The sequence below is a fragment of the Helianthus annuus genome, chromosome 5, assembly GCF_002127325.2.
Source record: "Helianthus annuus cultivar XRQ/B chromosome 5, HanXRQr2.0-SUNRISE, whole genome shotgun sequence".
NCBI classification, from domain to species: Eukaryota; Viridiplantae; Streptophyta; class Magnoliopsida; order Asterales; family Asteraceae; genus Helianthus; species Helianthus annuus.
Window position 1 is genome coordinate 134,742,540 of NC_035437.2, and position 18,478 is coordinate 134,761,017.

At 37.1% G+C, this 18,478-nt stretch overlaps 1 protein-coding gene across 1 annotated transcript; it reads left to right on the forward strand.

Moving 5' to 3' along the window:
* Positions 1-6,426: 6,426 nt before the first annotated feature.
* Positions 6,427-8,061, forward strand: LOC110941369 (glutathione S-transferase T3-like). Its single transcript, XM_022182988.2, has 2 exons — positions 6,427-7,010; positions 7,326-8,061. The coding sequence occupies exons 1-2, from the start codon at positions 6,746-6,748 to the stop codon at positions 8,057-8,059; spliced, it is 999 nt and encodes a 332-aa protein (XP_022038680.1). The 5' UTR covers positions 6,427-6,745; the 3' UTR covers positions 8,060-8,061.
* Positions 8,062-18,478: the final 10,417 nt, after the last annotated feature.

An 18,478-nucleotide genomic window follows, 5' to 3' on the forward strand; every position in this document is an offset into this window, starting at 1 on the left:
AGAAATGACTACGCTACTTAAATCTCAAAGGGTGTACATATCTTGAAAGCCTTGGAAGAAGTCATATGGAAATGGAAGCTCTTGAGGCGCTTCTTCTTTCTGGCTGCTCAAAACTTGAATACATTCCTGAGTTTGGAAAGAGATGAAGCACTTGGAGCATCGGTATGTGGATGGAACTAGAATCAAGAAATTACCAGAAACTTGGGGGAAATGTGTGATTTAAGGAATCTTGATGTCAGTGGAACATTTATTGAAGAGCTTCCATCTTCTATTTGTCTTTTGAAAAAAACTATGTTGGCCCCAATGGATCTTTGATCTCTAGACAATCGAATAACTTGAATATCTAAACTGAGAATTTGTATACAATACAATACAATTGTTGAGAGTGATTTACAAATGAGAAATCTATCCCTAGTTATAGTTTCTAAAGGGTGCGATCCAATAGACGCGTCTCTTCACGAACGGGTGCGTCTCTTGAATATGTGGATGTAATTAAACATGAAGGGGTGTGTCCTTTCATGTCCCTTCCTTCTTGTGGCTGCCAATCGACCAAGGGGTGCGGGATTTCGCCACCCTTGGGGTGGTGGTTACCAAGTTCTGATTTGTCACAAATAGTCCCTCAACTTTGTAACCGACAATCTTTTTATTAATTACCATATAACCCTTGTAGTTTAGGATGTGTAGGGATTATAACTTTCAAACTAAGAGTCCTACATGTAAATATATGCCGGCTGTCATTCAAAACGGGATGCTTTTTAAATCCCAGTTTGGATACATTGTCATCAGGTTTTAAAGAAGTTGATCTAAGTTATTGAAGGCATCCAGGTTCAGAGGGTTTGATTCTTGAAGTGAAGGCCCATGGATCGGAGTTGCTATATGCGCTGTTATTTCTGTCCACCATATTAACAGTTATATGGAAGCTAAATACATGGTTGCAGCTCATATTCATCGATCTTGGGGATAAACACTGGAAATTCGCGTCCCCATAAACTTTTTGGTGGCAGAGTCAGAGACACAGTTGGTGTAGCTGATGATCTTCAAATAATTATGGGTTGGGTTCAAGTCAAAAGAACAACGTTAGAGTTAAATTAAGCGTGGATCCCGAAGGTCAGGTCATATACTATTTTAACTAAAGATGTTTATTGTACATTAAATGACTCGGAATATTTTTGTATTGCAGACGGTAATTTAGACGTGACCAAATTTGGTGTCCGTTTTATAAATAAGGAATATACAATGTGCCTGAATCGACATAAAGATTATATAATCAGGTTGTTAAACTATATGCATAAATTTAGATATGATCCCAAGACTAATCAATGGCATATAGTTGCTTGTGATGATGATGATATAAACCTCCATCACCGTATCTGTAGGATAGTGGATCTCATTTTTGACGATGGCATCTACCAAATCACTAAAAGTCTACTCGAAATCAACCAAGATTTTTTCAGAGTCTTAAGTGGATGCGTGAGAAGATGGAAGCAACACGTGAGTGTATGTAATTAGCCTGGAGCTTCCGTACTTTACAATGATTTCCTTGGGTCATTGAAAGACATAAACGATGGGTGGTTGAGTTTAAAGTTGGCACTACTCGAGCAAATTCTGGTCAAAAGTAGAGCTCACGGTTACAAATTACAATTATATAGAGATGATAAAGCAAATTAATGATCTTGAAGCTGCTCAAAGTGTTGGATTTTCTGAGAATGCTATCAAGACGTTTGCGTTTGTATTTTGATTATGCATTAGATTGTGTCAATTCATACTTCGACAGAAAGCTCATTGTCGAAACCAGATTTGAGATTTTGGTGAATAAGAAGCTTAAAAAAGTGAAGGTCACCATCATCATACTCAGTAAATCCCACCAATAGCAAAGCTAAGGTAGGGTCTGAGGAGGGTAAGATGTAGACATCCTTACCTCTACCCCGTAGGGATAGAGAGGCTGCTTCCAATGAGACCCCCGGCTAATAATAGTTTTGTATCAAGCCTTGGACATGAGGCACATAACACTCCGCAATCGGGACAAAGGCCGATTTGTGCATGTACCCCCTTTTCTTTCGGCTATCAACGCCACCACATGATGCATGATTAGTCGTCCGCCGCTCTGCTGCTTTTAACGTTATTTTCACGAAATTAGTAAAATAACGTTAAAATTAGTAAAATAACGTTAAAAAAGTGAAGGTGCTGGCAAAAATAGCAAGCATCACAAATACAGGTGTTTTCTATATGATGGCTGCACATCTGGATGATTTTAAACTTCTGGAAGAGTTGAAACAAACAACATCTAATTCTCTTTGGCAACATGTGGTCCAAACTTTAGCTGATAAGGCATGATATTTCATAAAGGATGAACGGTTTAGAAAGACACGTTGTGATTGTGAGTTGCCAATCTTCAGAAGAACATCCATAAGGTGTCATTTACCATTCAAGACATGAGTAGACATGCTGACCAATATTAACCATAATATAAGGAAGGCACACATTAAATCTTTTTCTTGGCGTTCAAAGTGTGATGGTATTATGACAAAAGATCAAATACAAATAATCTTAACATACTAAACATACAAATTGAAGGAAAACCCAAAAAGACAAGGTGGCATTTTTGTAATTACCACCAACTATCAAAGTTACAACCAAAAATACCTAAAAAAACACAATTTTTTTTTAACATTTTTTATTAAAAAATCGCTACATTTCGTTAGCAAAAAAAAATTTTTTTTTTTTTGGGCGATTTTTTAATAAAAAATGTTAATATAAGGAAGGCACACATTTTTTTTAGGTTTTTGGGGGGTGGGGGGTTTAGGTTTTTTTTTGGGGGTGGGGGGAGTGGTTAGGTTTTTTTAGGTATATTTGTAGAGTAACTTTGATAGTTATTGATAATTACAAAAATGTCACCTTGTCTTTTTGAGTTTTCCTTCAATTTGTATGTTTAGTATGTTAAGATTATTTGTACAAGAACTTTACCCATGATATTATATCCATGTTGCCGTTAGTTAATAAAAAGTAGATGTAGTTTTCTCTTCTAATTTGTTGACAATTAGACTAGAAGGTATGGGGGCCGGCTTGGCCCGGCTTGGCCCGGCGCCGGACCCCCACACCGCCCCCCTGGCCCGGCTCTCGTCACAAACGGCCACCCACCGCCGGGTGTGCCGCTCCAACATTCAAAAAAATAGCCGTTAAACGGCTAGATTTATTAAAAAAAAAATCATTTTTTTCTATAAAATCACCCACTTTCAATATTATTTCCCCACTTTCAACCCAAAACCCTCTCACTTTTATACCAATTTCTCCCTACTTTTATAAAAAAAAATATCTTTTTACCCACAATTTCTCCCTACTTTTATAAAAAAAAAAAAAAATCTTCCTTTTAGTAGTATTTTTATTTAAATTTTGAATACTTTTTATAAAAAAAAAAAGTTAAATAAATAAAAGTAAAACAATTAAAATGAATTAAACAATAAAAAATATGTGGTGGGGCCCCATCCTCCATCCCCCTCCATCTTCAATTTGGCTCATCCCATGCTAGCCGCATATGTGGCGCCTACGTGTGGGGATGAGCCAAACCATACCTTCTAGTCTTATGGTTTCTGGTTAATGAAGTTTCGACATATGCAGGTTGATGTTGGTAATTACTGTAATGGTGGATTTTAAGTTGTAACTCAAGTTTAAGCTATGTAACATCAAAATATTAGAACAGTTAAATGACTAAACGACTCTTATATCAAACTGGTGGTTTCTGGCTTACCATCTGGGTGGATCTGGGTTACAGTCGCCTCTCCGTCTGGTCTCCATTTGTGATGGTTAAAGTCAATACAGTAACAGCTCATATTCATCTTGCGGAGAAACATTGGAAAATTCATAAACTTCGTTGGTGGCAGAAGACCAATTTTGATGTTTCATAATGCGCCTGAAATTACAACCATTTTGTACCGTCAGCTAGACAAATGATGGGTGGTCGAGTGTAAAGTTGGCACTCAAGCAAAGTGTAGTCAAAGTAGAGCTGAATTTTCTGATAAATTTATCACAGTGTTTGAGTATGTTTTTAAGCAAACATTTGGTATTGCGCATTTGTTCAACAAAGAGCTCCAAACGCAGACAGCATTGTAATAGTGAGTTGCATTCTCAAATTTTAATGACAGTGGAATTCTTCTACAAGAATTGATGAACAAGATAACTCGGTCTAGTTATTTTACCGAAGAAAATGTGGAGTGTAACTGATAAGCCTCAAAAGAACATTCATAGGTCGTCGTCATATACCATTAAAAAACATGAGTAGCCATGCTGACCAATATAGCCATGATATCAGGAAGGCGGGGAAGCACGTTATGTATCTTTATCGACTTTCTCAATATGATCATATTATCTCTGTGTTGTCGTATATCGCTGCAAGTCAAATGTGATTTTCTCTTCTATCTTTCTTTTGTTAAGGTAAAAGATATGTGTTCGTATAATAGAATGTTACGGGGATATATAGACATAGAAAAGAGAACCTTAACATCCCTCTCAATCTGGAGCGTAGCTTGTTAAATATATATATTTTGAGTAACCTTTTAAGAGATTCAGTAAACCATCAGGAAGCTTTTCTTTGACAAATCAATCTCATTGTGCTTTGTCCTCTTCTCGTGGAAGGCGGTTTCATTTTCACACATGAGCTTCATTGGGAATCCTGCAAAACTTTAATTCTCTGACCATACAAGTTTACATGTTGCATCTGTCATTGCTCTATCCTCAGCCTCTGCGTTTGACCACGTTTTCCTTCTTTTCCAAGAAACTAAATTGCCTCCAAATAAAACATAAAATCCTGAAGTTGATCATCAACTACTAAAATAAATCTTCATCTGAATAACAATGAACCTCCATATGACTAAAACATAAAATCCTTGTACAATAATCATTTTCATACACTTTGGAATTCGCAGTTAGAGTAGTCTTCCGATAGTTAAGTCAATATACATTTGTTGAATATCATTAGTGTAATACTCACATGTCCTAGTTCTTACCTCTTTAAACTACCACAATAGTTGACCTGGCCCAGCTATATTCTCAAAACTTTTGGTCCTTAATTGGCACAATCTTTTGCATCACATTCTTCTGATATAATAATAATAATAATAATAATAATAATAATAATAATAATAATAATAATAATAATAATAATAATAATAATAATAATAATAATAATATATAGGATGCTGAGATGGATTGACAATGTGATCTGCAACACTTATTCTAACTGTAATATTATCGATATATTCTTACCTGATAACAACTATGGTTTTGGTTTTTTATACAATCAAGTTTCACATTATTGATATAGTAGTGCATTTTATATTTGTAATTGAAGTCCAAGTTTATGTCACATTAGACGTGTAGCAAAATGAGTAATATTAAATAACATTCAAACAGGTTTAGTTATTTTAGGCTCACAAGCCTAAACGAGCCCAAACAAATTTCATTTTATTTTATATATATATAATATACCTACTATTTAACATTGGCAAGCCGAGCTTTTAGCTCTTCTAATCTATCAAAGCGAGCTCAAGCCAAGCTTTTAGCTCGTTTCAAATTGTTCTCAGATTACCTCAAGCCAAGCCGAAAGTGTGCTCTTCGGTTTTACTTTCGAGCCGAGCTTGATCTCGATAAAAATAGTATCGAATCAAGCCAAGCTCGAGCCTAGTCGGGTTCGGGCTCGGCTCGGCCGATTCATTTACAAGCAACAACACAATAAACAACCAATACAATAAAAAGTAACTATAAAATTATAGTTTTATTTATAACTAGGTATCCAAATTGTACAAGTAACAGACTCTCGCTATTAGGTTCCTTTAGAAGTGAATGCATGCCCTAGCGTCACAACACACTTAGCTAGGTCATCTAAAATAAAACAATACAATGGCTACTTGTACAAACTCGAATTACTTATGCTCTACTTACTAATCATATGTTTAAGTCGAATGATATTCATCATGACTCACATCAGTGGTATCACTACATAAACGAGTCCGGACCATCCCAAAAGGTCGGACGAGTGTATGCCCACCAGGGGACCGGACGCTAAAAAGGTCATGACCAATAAACAAAAGGTCAGTCCCTCCGCCCAAGGAAAGGACGCACATCATTAAGTGCGATCAGCCGAATGACGTCATCATAAAACCAGCTTGTATAAGTACCCCCTCCAAGTACACCTCAAGTACGATTTTCTGAACCTTCATCCTTAGGGTGGAGGGTATAGTCAAACAACTTAGGCAATACGTAGTGGGGCGCCAGAAGGGGCTATAGCGCCTGTATAGCGCCGCGAACACCGCCCCCCCCCGGCGCCATGTTCGAGTTTTTTTGGCCAGCGCGAAGATCTTAGCGGCGTTATGGAATGAATTTTAAATTTTTTTGACCGTTGTAACGGTCAATTTCATTAAAAAAAAAAAAATTCAATTTATTTTTCAACTTTCCTTTAAAATCAATCTCATCTCTTTATTTTTTTACCACACACATTCAAACTCTCATCTCTCCCAAATTTTTTTACAATTCTTCATATTTTATACAATGAATCCATTCAACCGGGGCTTCATTCCTCCGCGATCTAGTGGCAATCCTACTCGTCCCGTGGCACCGGTTCCCACTAGACCCAATCCTTTCGGCTCCGGTTTTCTCGACTACAATCAACAAAGTCCCGGGTTCATGAATCTTTTGAACCAACCGCTATCATGGGACCCTAATCTCTACGGGTGGAACCCAAGTCAAAACATGGATGGGATGGGGTCCTCTCAAGCGTTTGGGTCGGCTCAAGCGTTCGGCTCCCCACTACACGAACCCGATGTTGTTCCGGAGACGCAACCCGAGGTACCGGATACGCAACCGGAGACGCAAAAAGGAAAAGGAAAAGCAAAACGGGCACATAAAAAGAAAGTTGAAACCAACACCCGAACGAAAAAAAAATGTGCAAACGTGGGAGCCCGAAGAGGAGTATGCGTTAACCCGCGCTTTCATCGATGTTTCGGAGGACCCGGTCATAGGTATGTTTATTTTTTTTTTCTGTTTTTATATTTTTTTTTCTGTTTTTATATTTTTTTTCTGTTTTTTTTATTTTCGGTTATTTATTTTCTGTTTTTAAATTTTTTTCTGTTTTTTTTATTTTCAGTTTTTTTTTATTTTCTGTTTTATTATTTTATGTTTATTATTTTATGTTTTTTTTTCTGTTTTTTATTATTTCCAGTTTTATTTTCTGTTTTTATTTACTTTCTGTTTTTTATTTTTTTTTCTGTTTTTTATTATTTCCAGATTTTATTTTTTATATTTTGAGCTAACATTTAATATTGTTTTGTGTGTAGCAAACAATCAAAGTAAAACCGTATTTTGGAACCGAATACGAGAACTCTTTTTCGAGCTCATGGGTAGGGGAGAATACCGCCTACCGGACTCTATATCGGGGAAGTGGACCGATATAAACAAGAGGTGCACAAACTTTCAAACCGTGTACCAACGCTTGTATTCCGGATGGAAAAGTGGAAGTAGCGATGAAGACATTACGCAAGAGGCATTGGTCGAGTATACGGAGGCTAATGGCCATTTCCCGTACATGAAGTGTTGGCAAATCCTTCGCCATAGCCCCAAATGGGCCGTCGTAACTACTCCTAGTGGTCGTTCGGGAAATACACGGCCATCAAAGAGGTCCAAAACAAACGAGTCCGGTGAACCCGAAACGCCAACCTCCGACGCTCGAAACATCGGCTTGGACGAGGATATTCCGGATGACGAGCCGGTGGAGGAGCTACCAAGACCGCCCGGAAGAAAAAGCCGGGCGAAAAAACCCGAGTCCTCGTCGATGTCTATGGGAACGGATATGAGTCACGCATTTTCGGAGATAAACAAGCGGCTTCTAGACATACACGAACTCGGTAACAAACGTTTGGAGGAGAACGAAAAAGTTACGGAGATTATGCGGGATCGACAATGGGCTCACGACTTTGACTTCTACTCCAAACCGCATGACCACTTAACGGGAAAAGCTTTGAAAATGGCGTTGGCTCAAAAGGAGCGGATTGAAAAAAAATATAATCTTTGATTGTGTAATTTTTTTTATGCTAGTTTAATGTTTTTTTCTAGTTTCATGTTTTTTTTTTATTTTATTGTACTTTTTTTTATTTAATGAAATGAATTTTATTTTTAAAAAACTTACAAAATGAATTAAAAAATTAAAAATGAAAAAAGAGTAATGATTACACAGGGGCTTTATGACTACGGCCTCAAATTACATAAAGCCCCATAAAGCCCCGGGATGATGTGGCATGCCAAATGGCGCATAACGCCCCTTTGAGGGCTTTATGACTACACATGGTCTTAGGGTGTTTGAGTGAAATCCTACCCAATAGTATTATGTCATGTCAACTCCCCATTCTACTCCCCATTTTACACTCAATCACTAGGTATAGTCAAACACCCCTCAATTAAAAAAAAAATATGATTGGTCCCTCCTCTCTCTCTCTCCTCTCTCCTCTCCTCTCAAACAAATCGGTGAACACTCACCGAAAATGGCAACCTCTCCAACTCAAACACCCAACTCAATCAAGTGGGGGTGGTCACCGATCAGTGACCCCCACTCACCGCACAACTCAAACACCCTTATACCCTCCACCCTTATTCTCTCTCTACTTTCTCTCTCTAAACAAATACTTATCCTCACGCCGGAGAGTGGTCGCAGAGTGGCCCTCCCACCTCTGCGGTGAGCCTAACGGTTTGTTGCTTGTGCAGGTCCTACTTCTCAAGCTATCGAGATCTAATTGTGATCGATCCAGAGTTCGGTCCACTTTTTGGATCTTCAAGTGGCGAAGCCAAGATCTTTTTCCTATGGTGTCAACTTTTTTCGATGCTCGAAATTATGACAAGCGAGGGTCGAAATTTTCGGGTCGGGAATACCAAAATAAAAGTTTCACTAAAATTAATAACCAAACCCTAAAAACCTAAACCATCAACTAATAAGAAAATTCAATAACTTTAATAAGTCTACAATCACATAAAGACATCTAATTAATCATGTGTACAATCACATAAACAAATCTAATTCCAATTTTAACCTTCAAGAATAGCCAAAAAATTATAAGAAAGTAAGAAACCAACCTTTATTTATTTCCTTAATCACATAAGCAAATCTACTTCTGTCCATGTCCTGTTGTCTCTCCGCACTACTACCAATTTTTAAATAGTGCTCATTTCCTTTCTAGTTATCCCAAAAAGAGTTCCAACTTAAAAAATAAAAAAATAATAATGCTGCGAAAATCTTAAAAGGATTTACATTTACAATCAACTTGATGGTTGATATTCAAACTCATAATTTACAACCCAAATGTAGGATCCATTTCTGACCCGAACGAGTCGTTCAGAGGAGTTTTTATCAGTTTCAGAGGCGGAAACTAAGAAACTGACTTTGAAACAGCTTGCAATATACTTTTAACACCTTTCTGATTGATATATCACAATTTACACGCAAAGGATAAACCGGCAGCACCTCGGTATCCAAGTTCACAAATGTCACCACTACTACTGATTTCGCTCGGAATGCATATATATAGGCTCACTGATTTCGCTTGAACATGCTCAAGCGGAATCAGCATCCCAAGCGGAATCTCAACAATATACTCAAGTGGAATTAAAACTAATGATTTCGCTTGAATTGACCAAATGTCATTTCAAGCGGAATCAGCCTATTTGACACATAATTCAGCTATTTTCTCGTACAATGTGCCCAGATCTAACAATCTAGTGCAAGACTCGATACAAGACGAATTCGAAAGATGTATGCACCAACAGACTCCCCCTCAGATGTTGACGAGTCTTAAGTGTCGAGTCTTTTCATCTTCATTCTTGATCAGTCTTTGGGCTTCTTACAAATCCTCTATCCTTCTCTTGGATATCTTCAGACTCCCCCTTTCGATGTGCTGACATTCCTTAAGTTCATCAGCATCATCAGCTTTAGGATCATGATCTGGCTCACACTTTATCTACAGAGTCCTCAGGTATCGGAATCTGGCTCTCTAACACACAGCTTTGATTTTGTTCCAAGATCGTGACCTGGCTCTCATCCAGCTCAGGTTATCTGCACAATCTCTACCTCAAAGTAAATTTTACAATTTAAAATAAAGATGTATGCACCAACTCATACTCTCCCTTAAATTTAACCTAAATGATTTGTCAATGATAATCCTGATGAACTACTTGTAGATTTGTTTAAAACATATATGAGTGAAAAACACAGACTCCCCCTCACACAATACCCATCATGTTCAGCACTTGGAATTTTGAAAATCAGCTCTCCAACATCAGTTGTCAAAAATCTTTTTGAATTTTTCAAAATATTATGCTAAAACACACTAAAAATCTTTTTGGAGTTTTATATGAAATGCAATAAAGGAATATTTACAGACAATATTTTTGTGAGTTTGTGCAAGAGGATCATATCAGTTTTTGAAACAAATCACCAACACCGTTAAGCTTCATTTCATTTTAAGTTCTAAACAATTCACCTAGATTGTCAGTATATTGGTCCACTTAAATTTTCACACACATTTCAATTGTTTCGAGATACGAGATTAATGTCTTAAGAACTTAAACTTATTCACGTGTCCCACTACTTGAATATACTCCCGTATCCAGATCCCAATATTCAGTCTTACAGGTGAGTATACCACAGATGATATCTGTAAAGGGGTAAGATGCGAAACCGTGAGAGCTCAGGTCAGAACTTCCGTTCAGCAGAGAGATGACTGTTCGACTTTAGGTGTGTCCCCTTTAGAGGATCTTTTCTACAACAGCAATGATTATCAATTTTATTGTTTCATCATTTTTGCTGAGGGTGATGCTATATTTCAAGCATTTGCGGAAAGTATTATACGGGGACTAGGTCAGAATTTCCATTCAGCAGAAGTCCCGGGATAATACCCCAGATATCACTGAGTATAAAGACCTAGTATCTCAGAAAGAGGGACCTTTCAAACAAGATTTCAGGGGTTACCTATATATCCAAGAAATGTTCCCCACGATATAAGCAAGTTTGAAATTTAGGTTTATATCTCGTCACAATTTACTAAATGTGTAAAAACCTACTGGCATATCATCAGTCAGATTGTTTATCACATTTTAACTTTCCATTTCTTTAGCATGTTGTGATAGTCCACTGATGTACTATCATTTCCTCTTTTTACAACAAAACTCTTTTTCATTTTATCATGTTTTTTACTTTTTCAAATTCTCTAATGTTTTTGAATTTTCTCTGAAATTTCTACTCCCCCTAAAATGCAAACACATTTAAGAAATTTGAAAACAAACTGTACACAAAAAATGACAACTGATATTGAATTACTTCAATTCGCCATCCTCTTGGCATAAACAATCAGAACTCCCCCTTTCAACAAACTATTTTCCCATTTAGATTTCAAAACACTCAAGTTTGTTTTAATCAAAATGGTTTTTTCTGGAAAATAGGTTTTGTTTTAACCACATGAAGGTTCGGGGTTCATCATCTTGTCCATTTTAAACCACATAAATGATGATTACATCAAGTTCAATCTAATGACCTTGACGAGTCACTTTGTAAGATCCAACCTCTTACCACTTGTAAGTAAATACATGTAGGAATACTACATCTACACAAAATCATTTTACCAAACAAAATGCCAATTCCTGCTTCACACTTACCAACCTGGAAGCTCCGGCAAGTCACATTTTACCTGTAAAAATTTAACCATTATAAGATTCATTCACAAATTCAAATATCAAGAAAGATGCCGATTCCTGATCCACGAATACAAACTTGGGATCTCCGGCAAGTCAGGTTTTTCAATGAAAGAAAATGTCCACCCAAGCCTGACCAGCCTTGGGTGATACCAACTCATCTGCAGTCGTGGTGTAGGTTGCTTTCTTTGTGGTATAAAAGTCTTTTACCCCTTTTGCCTTTCCATCGATCATCTTCCCAAAAATTTTCTTTACATTTCCATTAAAAGCTTTCTCAACATCAAATTCATTCTTTTCAGAATAAAATTGATTCGAGATCTCAACTTTCCCAATCTTTTGTTTAAAATTCTCAGTCCTCAATGGTGGAAAATTCTCATCATCCATCGGAGGAACTGAGTTTTCACCTTTTTTAACAACATGTGGCTCCTCTGATTTTGTGGAATCAGATTCATCACCAGATTTTGCCTCAGATTTCTTAACAACCCACTTTTGGTTGTCAAGCTTCACACTTCTCCTGTAAAACTTTTTAGAACATTCACCAACTTCATATGTTGAATTTTTAAACACTTTAAATTTCTCAGTTGGTGGTTCGGTTTTATCAACAACTTCTTTTAGTTTTCCAGAAACTCCCTGTTTTGTATTGGATGCTTTGAGAAAATTCCAAGCAATGTGTCCAACTTCCTGATACCTATAACAGGTTCTCGTTTCTTTTCTCTGAACTTCATTCTTCTTCTTCGCAGCAAAAAATTCTTGATTTGATTGTCTCCAGAATGAGCTTTTCTTTTCCTCCTCAGCAGACGGTCCTGAAACAAATTTTGTATTTTTAGAAATTTTCTCATTTTTATAGTTTTCTGGGGAGATAAAACCTAAACCTTTCTTTTTGAAATTACCGTTATGGTTTGGTTTCTTTTGAAAACCAGACCTTTTTTCTTGTTTAACCTTTGTTGAACTCTTGAAGTGTATTTTTTAGGTTTTCCATTAAGATTTAAATCTTTTATTTCAGAAATATTGATTTCTGTCATTTTGAAAACCTTTTTAATCATTTCAAATATAACACTCCTTATTGGAAACTCTTTATCAAAATATAATTTGTCAGAATCATTAAAAGTATAAGCAACTTCAAATGTTTCATTATTCAAATTAGATTTTGACAACAAAAATTCTTTACTATAAACCCGTTTTTCCGACGATTTTGAACTTTTTCCAGACGAACTCGAACTCCCGACCGACAAACACGAACTTCCGGACTCGGACTTTGACTCTGACTCCTCATCCTTATCCAACACTTGATCGACCACCCTTTTTATTAATTCCGACTCATGATCTGTGTCGGACGCTGTGAATGTGATGTCAATGTTGTCTGGTAATACATCGGTTAACTCGGACTCTAACTTTATATTGATTGCCTTTTTTACTTGTTGCTCATTCGGTTTTCTAGGCGAGTACCCTTCCCAAATCAGAGGCGGACACTTATTATAACAGACACTCTGTTTCTTACCAGTATCCTTTTTCTTCTTTGAATTCTTTTCTTCATCTTTAAACGCCTCAAAACCTGCAACAGTAGGATAAATTATGTCAATTAAGTAATCAGAACTTGTATAACTTCTTAGTAATCTTTTGATTCTTTCGTTTTCAACTTTTTCACCATCCAGCTCTTGCTTCCATTTCGCGCATTCTTCAATATAAAAATTTATCTCTTTCTGCTTTGACATCATTGTTGCATTCATCATTTTCAAAGCAGCTTCTCTTTCTGAGTTTGTCTTTTGCAAATTGTTCACTGTTTTGTTCAACACATCGTACGACTCCTTTACATTCTTAACATCAAACAACAACTTTTCTTTCAACTTTTCTGATTCACTAAACCTCTCATCCTTTTCTTTACATTGTTTGCAAGATTCCAAACAAGTAAGACAAGGTTTAGTAACTTCAACAAACTTTTCGACCTCCACAATCTTCTCAATCACCTTTTCTACTTCAACTATCTTCTCAACAATCTTGATTTCTTTCCTGTCTTTTGCAGCTTTTCTCTCTTTGAGTTTCTTCAGTTTATCTGCAAAATAAAATTCAAAACTGTCAGAAGATAATGAGTTTTTCCAACATTAATCTGTTCAATTTCTTCATCATCATCACTGCTTTTTGTTGAACTATCTTCTGAAGAAACAGATTTTTCATCTTCATCAGATAACACAGCCATCCATTCCTTAATCAACTCTGGCTTTTGAACAATCTGAGCAATAAAAGCTTTAACATTTGGATCAGCTGGAATGTACTTGTCCCAGCTAAAACCTTTAGCCACTTTTTCATCATCTTGATCAATAATGCCATAGTAAGCTTTCTTGTTTGCATCTTCGATCATTTTTCCATGTGCAGTTTGTGAATCCTTTTGTTGATGCGGTTGATTTGTGATTTGTTGATATATGGCTTTTCGATAATAATCATCTTTTTCAAAAGGATTCTTTGCTCCACTACTCTCCTGATTTTTGCATTCCCTTTTAAAGTGACCTTTCTCCCTGCATTTAAAACAAGTAACTTTAGATTTATCAAAACCCAAAGCAGAAAGATGAGCATCCAAAAAATCATTTCTTCCTGTAATCAATTTGAACTTTTCAGCTCTTCTAAGAACACTAGCTAAAGCCCATTTAATGTCCATCAGTTCCAACTCTTCTGTATCAATCTGATCGTAATCCTCCTTGGTTAGCATAGGATTTCCGATCCTTCCAGCAATCAATCCTTCATAAGATTCCAAAGCAGTAACTAGTAAACCCATATGATTTTTCACAACCTCTTCAGAAAAGTTTTGGCCATTTTGAAGATGTAATGCCACATTGCACTGAATTATATGCCCATTACCAACATTTGCACTTTGAACACTTTGAGGATTAACATTTGAAAACCACTAGTGTTGACTGAACTTTGACTGCCTGTTCCAGATTGATTTCCTGCACTAAATGTGGTTTGGATCTTTGGACTTGCTTCAACAGTTTGAACATTTCCTTTATAGTACAGTTTGATATCTTGTTGATGGCTTGAACTGTTCATTCTGGCAATCTTCTGTTGTTCCAGATCCTGTGCCTCAAGCTTTTCAATAAACTGACCAATCGACAATCTGCTAAACTGTCCAGAATTTTTCAGAATCATAAGGTATATACCCCATTCATTTTGTGGTAAAGCGTCAGCAAGCTTTTCAACCCATTCTGCTGGAGTTTTAGTAATCTTCAACTGAGACATGGTGCGCACAAGATGGCAGTATCTCTCAATGAGAGTCTTTGTAGTCTCACCAGGCATACTAGTAAACAACTCAAACTCCTTTTTCAGCAACGCTGCTTTACTCTGAAGCATTTCTGTACTTCCTTCAAATTTCTTCTCAAGTGCTTTCCAAATCGAAAACGCATTTCCATCATCCTGAAGCAAAACAAATATATCCTCTTTGATAGCTTGCTGCAACAGACTTATCATCATTTTCTCTCCTTTATAACTCTCTCTCTCTCTCTGTATCTGAAAACTCTGAGATAATTTTATTAACTTTCATAGCAGTCTGTGGTCTGGTGTATTCTGTTTCAATGCTTTTCCAAGCTCTTAGATGGTTTGCCTGAACCCAATTCTCAAAACGATTCTTCCATACATGGTACTTTTCCATTCCCATAAGTTTCGGGGGTTTTTGCATTGTTCCAGTTTCATTTTCCATGTTCAAATTCTTAGCAATGTCAGCCGGAGTAGTCGGGGTTGTAGCAAACGCATTGTAGAATTCAGAATCCATGTTTTGGCAACACGTTTTTCAAAAACAACACTATTCAAGCGAAATAAGATCTTCAATTGAGATAATCAGTTGGAGCGGAATCACCAGTAAAGTTTCAAGCGGAATCTGACTTAAACTAATACCCTGATTTCCCTTGAACCTTTTCAAGCGGAATACCAAACTTCGCAGTTTCAAGCGGAATATCTGATTTGAAGCGGAACCTCTCAAACTTTCAAGCGGAATAACGCAGTCTCGAGCGGAATCACAAGTTACTCGTTCAAGCGGAACCTCTATTTCAGTCCATTTTTACCACTTTTAAGCTGAGTTTCAATCTGAAACTTTCAAGGGTTTGTTAAAAAACAGTTTTACACATTCTGTGAAAAATTTGGCCAATTTTAACCGTGAAATCTTGTTGTTTTTGAAAAGAAGGTGTAGAAACAAAAATTTTTAAGCTGAATCGGTAAGAACTCCTCCTCCTGAGCTCTGATACCACTTGTAGGATCGATTTCTGACCCGAACGAGTCGTTCAGAGGAGTTTTTATCAGTTTCAGAGGCGGAAACTAAGAAACTGACTTTGAAACAGCTTGCAATATACTTTTAACACCTTTCTGATTGATATATCACAATTTACACGCAAAGGATAAACCGGAAGCACCTCGGTATCCAAGTTCACAAATGTCACCACTACTACTGATTTCGCTCGGAATGCATATATATAGGCTCACTGATTTCGCTTGAACATGCTCAAGCGGAATCAGCATCCCAAGCGGAATCTCAACAATATACTCAAGCGGAATTAAAACTAATGACTTCGCTTGAATTGACCAAATGTCATTTCAAGCGGAATCAGCCTATTTGACACATAATTCTGCTATTTTCTCGTACAACGTGTCCAGATCTAACAATCTAGTGCAAGACTCGATACAAGACGAAGTCGATAGATGTATGCACCAACACCAAAAGTAGGGGGTGTACACCAAACCAGATCCAAAACAAACCTCGTAAACAAAAAACGAGCTGTCAATCTCGTTTAACAAAGAGTAATTAGGCTATGTGTGGAGGAGCCCTATCCTTTAGGGATGGTCCTCCATCTAAGCTGTCACGTCATCAGAGTCATCCTCACAACTTGAGGATGAGTGTAGGGCGTAGAGGATGAGCCTCCTCTTATTTATTATTTATTATTCATTTACTGAGTATGATGACGATGATTTTTTTGTTAAATAATATGAAATATATAAAATTAAATTAAACACTAAAATTAATGATAAAGCTTTCGTTTCACTAAAAAATCTAAACTTAAAAAAATACTAGTCTTAATTTTCGTCGTCGCTTGCGTCGTCATTTGGTTTGTTGTTCCAAATGTATTCCACCAAGTCCGCCTTAAGGTTTTCATGTATGTACTTGTTATGTAACGAGAACATGTTCAAATCTTGTTGTTCCAAACTTACTAGAACATAATTCTTGTTAACCGCATTTTCATTGTACTCACAAATCGCTCTACCTTCGTCTTCGATGATCATGTTATGCATCAAGACACAAGCATACCTGCAATATCGCAACTACTTTGGTTTAAAAACACATGTTGGGTTCTCAATGATATGTCATTTTTCTAGTAGATCCCCAAAACACCATTCAATGTCCTTTCTCCCCACCTCTTGAAACTCGGCAAATATCTTTCTTTTTTCGTCTGTCGGGCGGTGAATAATTTTAACAACTGTAGAGTAGGTTGGGTATATTCCATCAGCAAGATAATAACCGCGCCTGTATTCCACCCCGAAACCGTAAAAGTGGTGTCTGGACCGGTTCTTTGTATGACATCGTTGAAGACTTCTGATTGGTGGATGACGTTAAGGTCGTTATTTGAACCAGGAACACCAAAGAAATCATGTCAAATCCACAGATCTTGTGACGCAACAACCTCTAGCATTATTGTTGAATGTCCATGATCGTCTCACGTAAATTGACCTCACCATGCATTAGGTCAATTTCGCCACAACCAGTGCGTGCAATCAATATTTCCGAGCATTCCTGAAAAACCATGATTTTGTTAGTGGAACTGATACAATTTTTGGACGTCATTGGTGTTAGGTTTTCACAAATATTTCTTGCTGTACAGCATCACCACACATTTGCAAAATTTGTACAAGCATTCTTGTACAGTTCTTTCGGACATCTTTAAATACTCGTCCCACGCATCGGCTTTCATCCCGTACGCCAGTTGGCGAATTGCCGTTGTGCATTTCTGTAAGGTGGTGAAACCCCTTTTGACTCTAGCATCGAACCGTAATGTAAAAAAGGTGGTCAATCCTCGACACGTCATCAGCTATCCGTAAGAACAATCGACGACTCATTCGGAACCGACGTCTAAACATCGCGGTCGTGTACAACGGTTCGTCGGCAAAGTAATCGGCCACCAATCTACCGTGGGCTCCCACACGTATATGATAACAAGATAAAAAAATAATGACATAAAAATATAATAAACACATAAGAATATAATAATGACATAAGAATAAATACAAATATAAACTAACCTTCTCGGTCTATGTTTATGGCCGCTTGCCTAGTCCGGGGTTGTGATGTGATTTCTTCCTCTTCTTCCTCCTCAATAATCATTTGTGTCGCCTGCATTATGGCGTTTACAAAAAACTGATCTCCTTCCCCCGAAGATGACGAACACCACGAAGTTGAAGGCATTGTGTGTGTGTGTGTGTGTGTTTTTTTTTTTTTTTGAGAGAGAGAGAGAGGGGTTAAAATTGTATAAAATTTTGAGAGGTTTTCAAAAAAAGTAAAATGAGAAAGTTGAAAGTAGGAGAGAGTTTGGTTAAGATTGGGTTAAAATAGGTGAAATTTGTGTTATATATATGGAAAATAATAAAAATATGTTTTTTTTGTTTATATTATAGCCGTTAGCCAACGGCTAACTTTTTGGCTTTTGGATCGGTGAGGGGAAGACAGAGACGACGGGACGGGCCGTTGGGGGCGGTGTGGACGAGGCTGGACGTGCCTCGACATCCCACT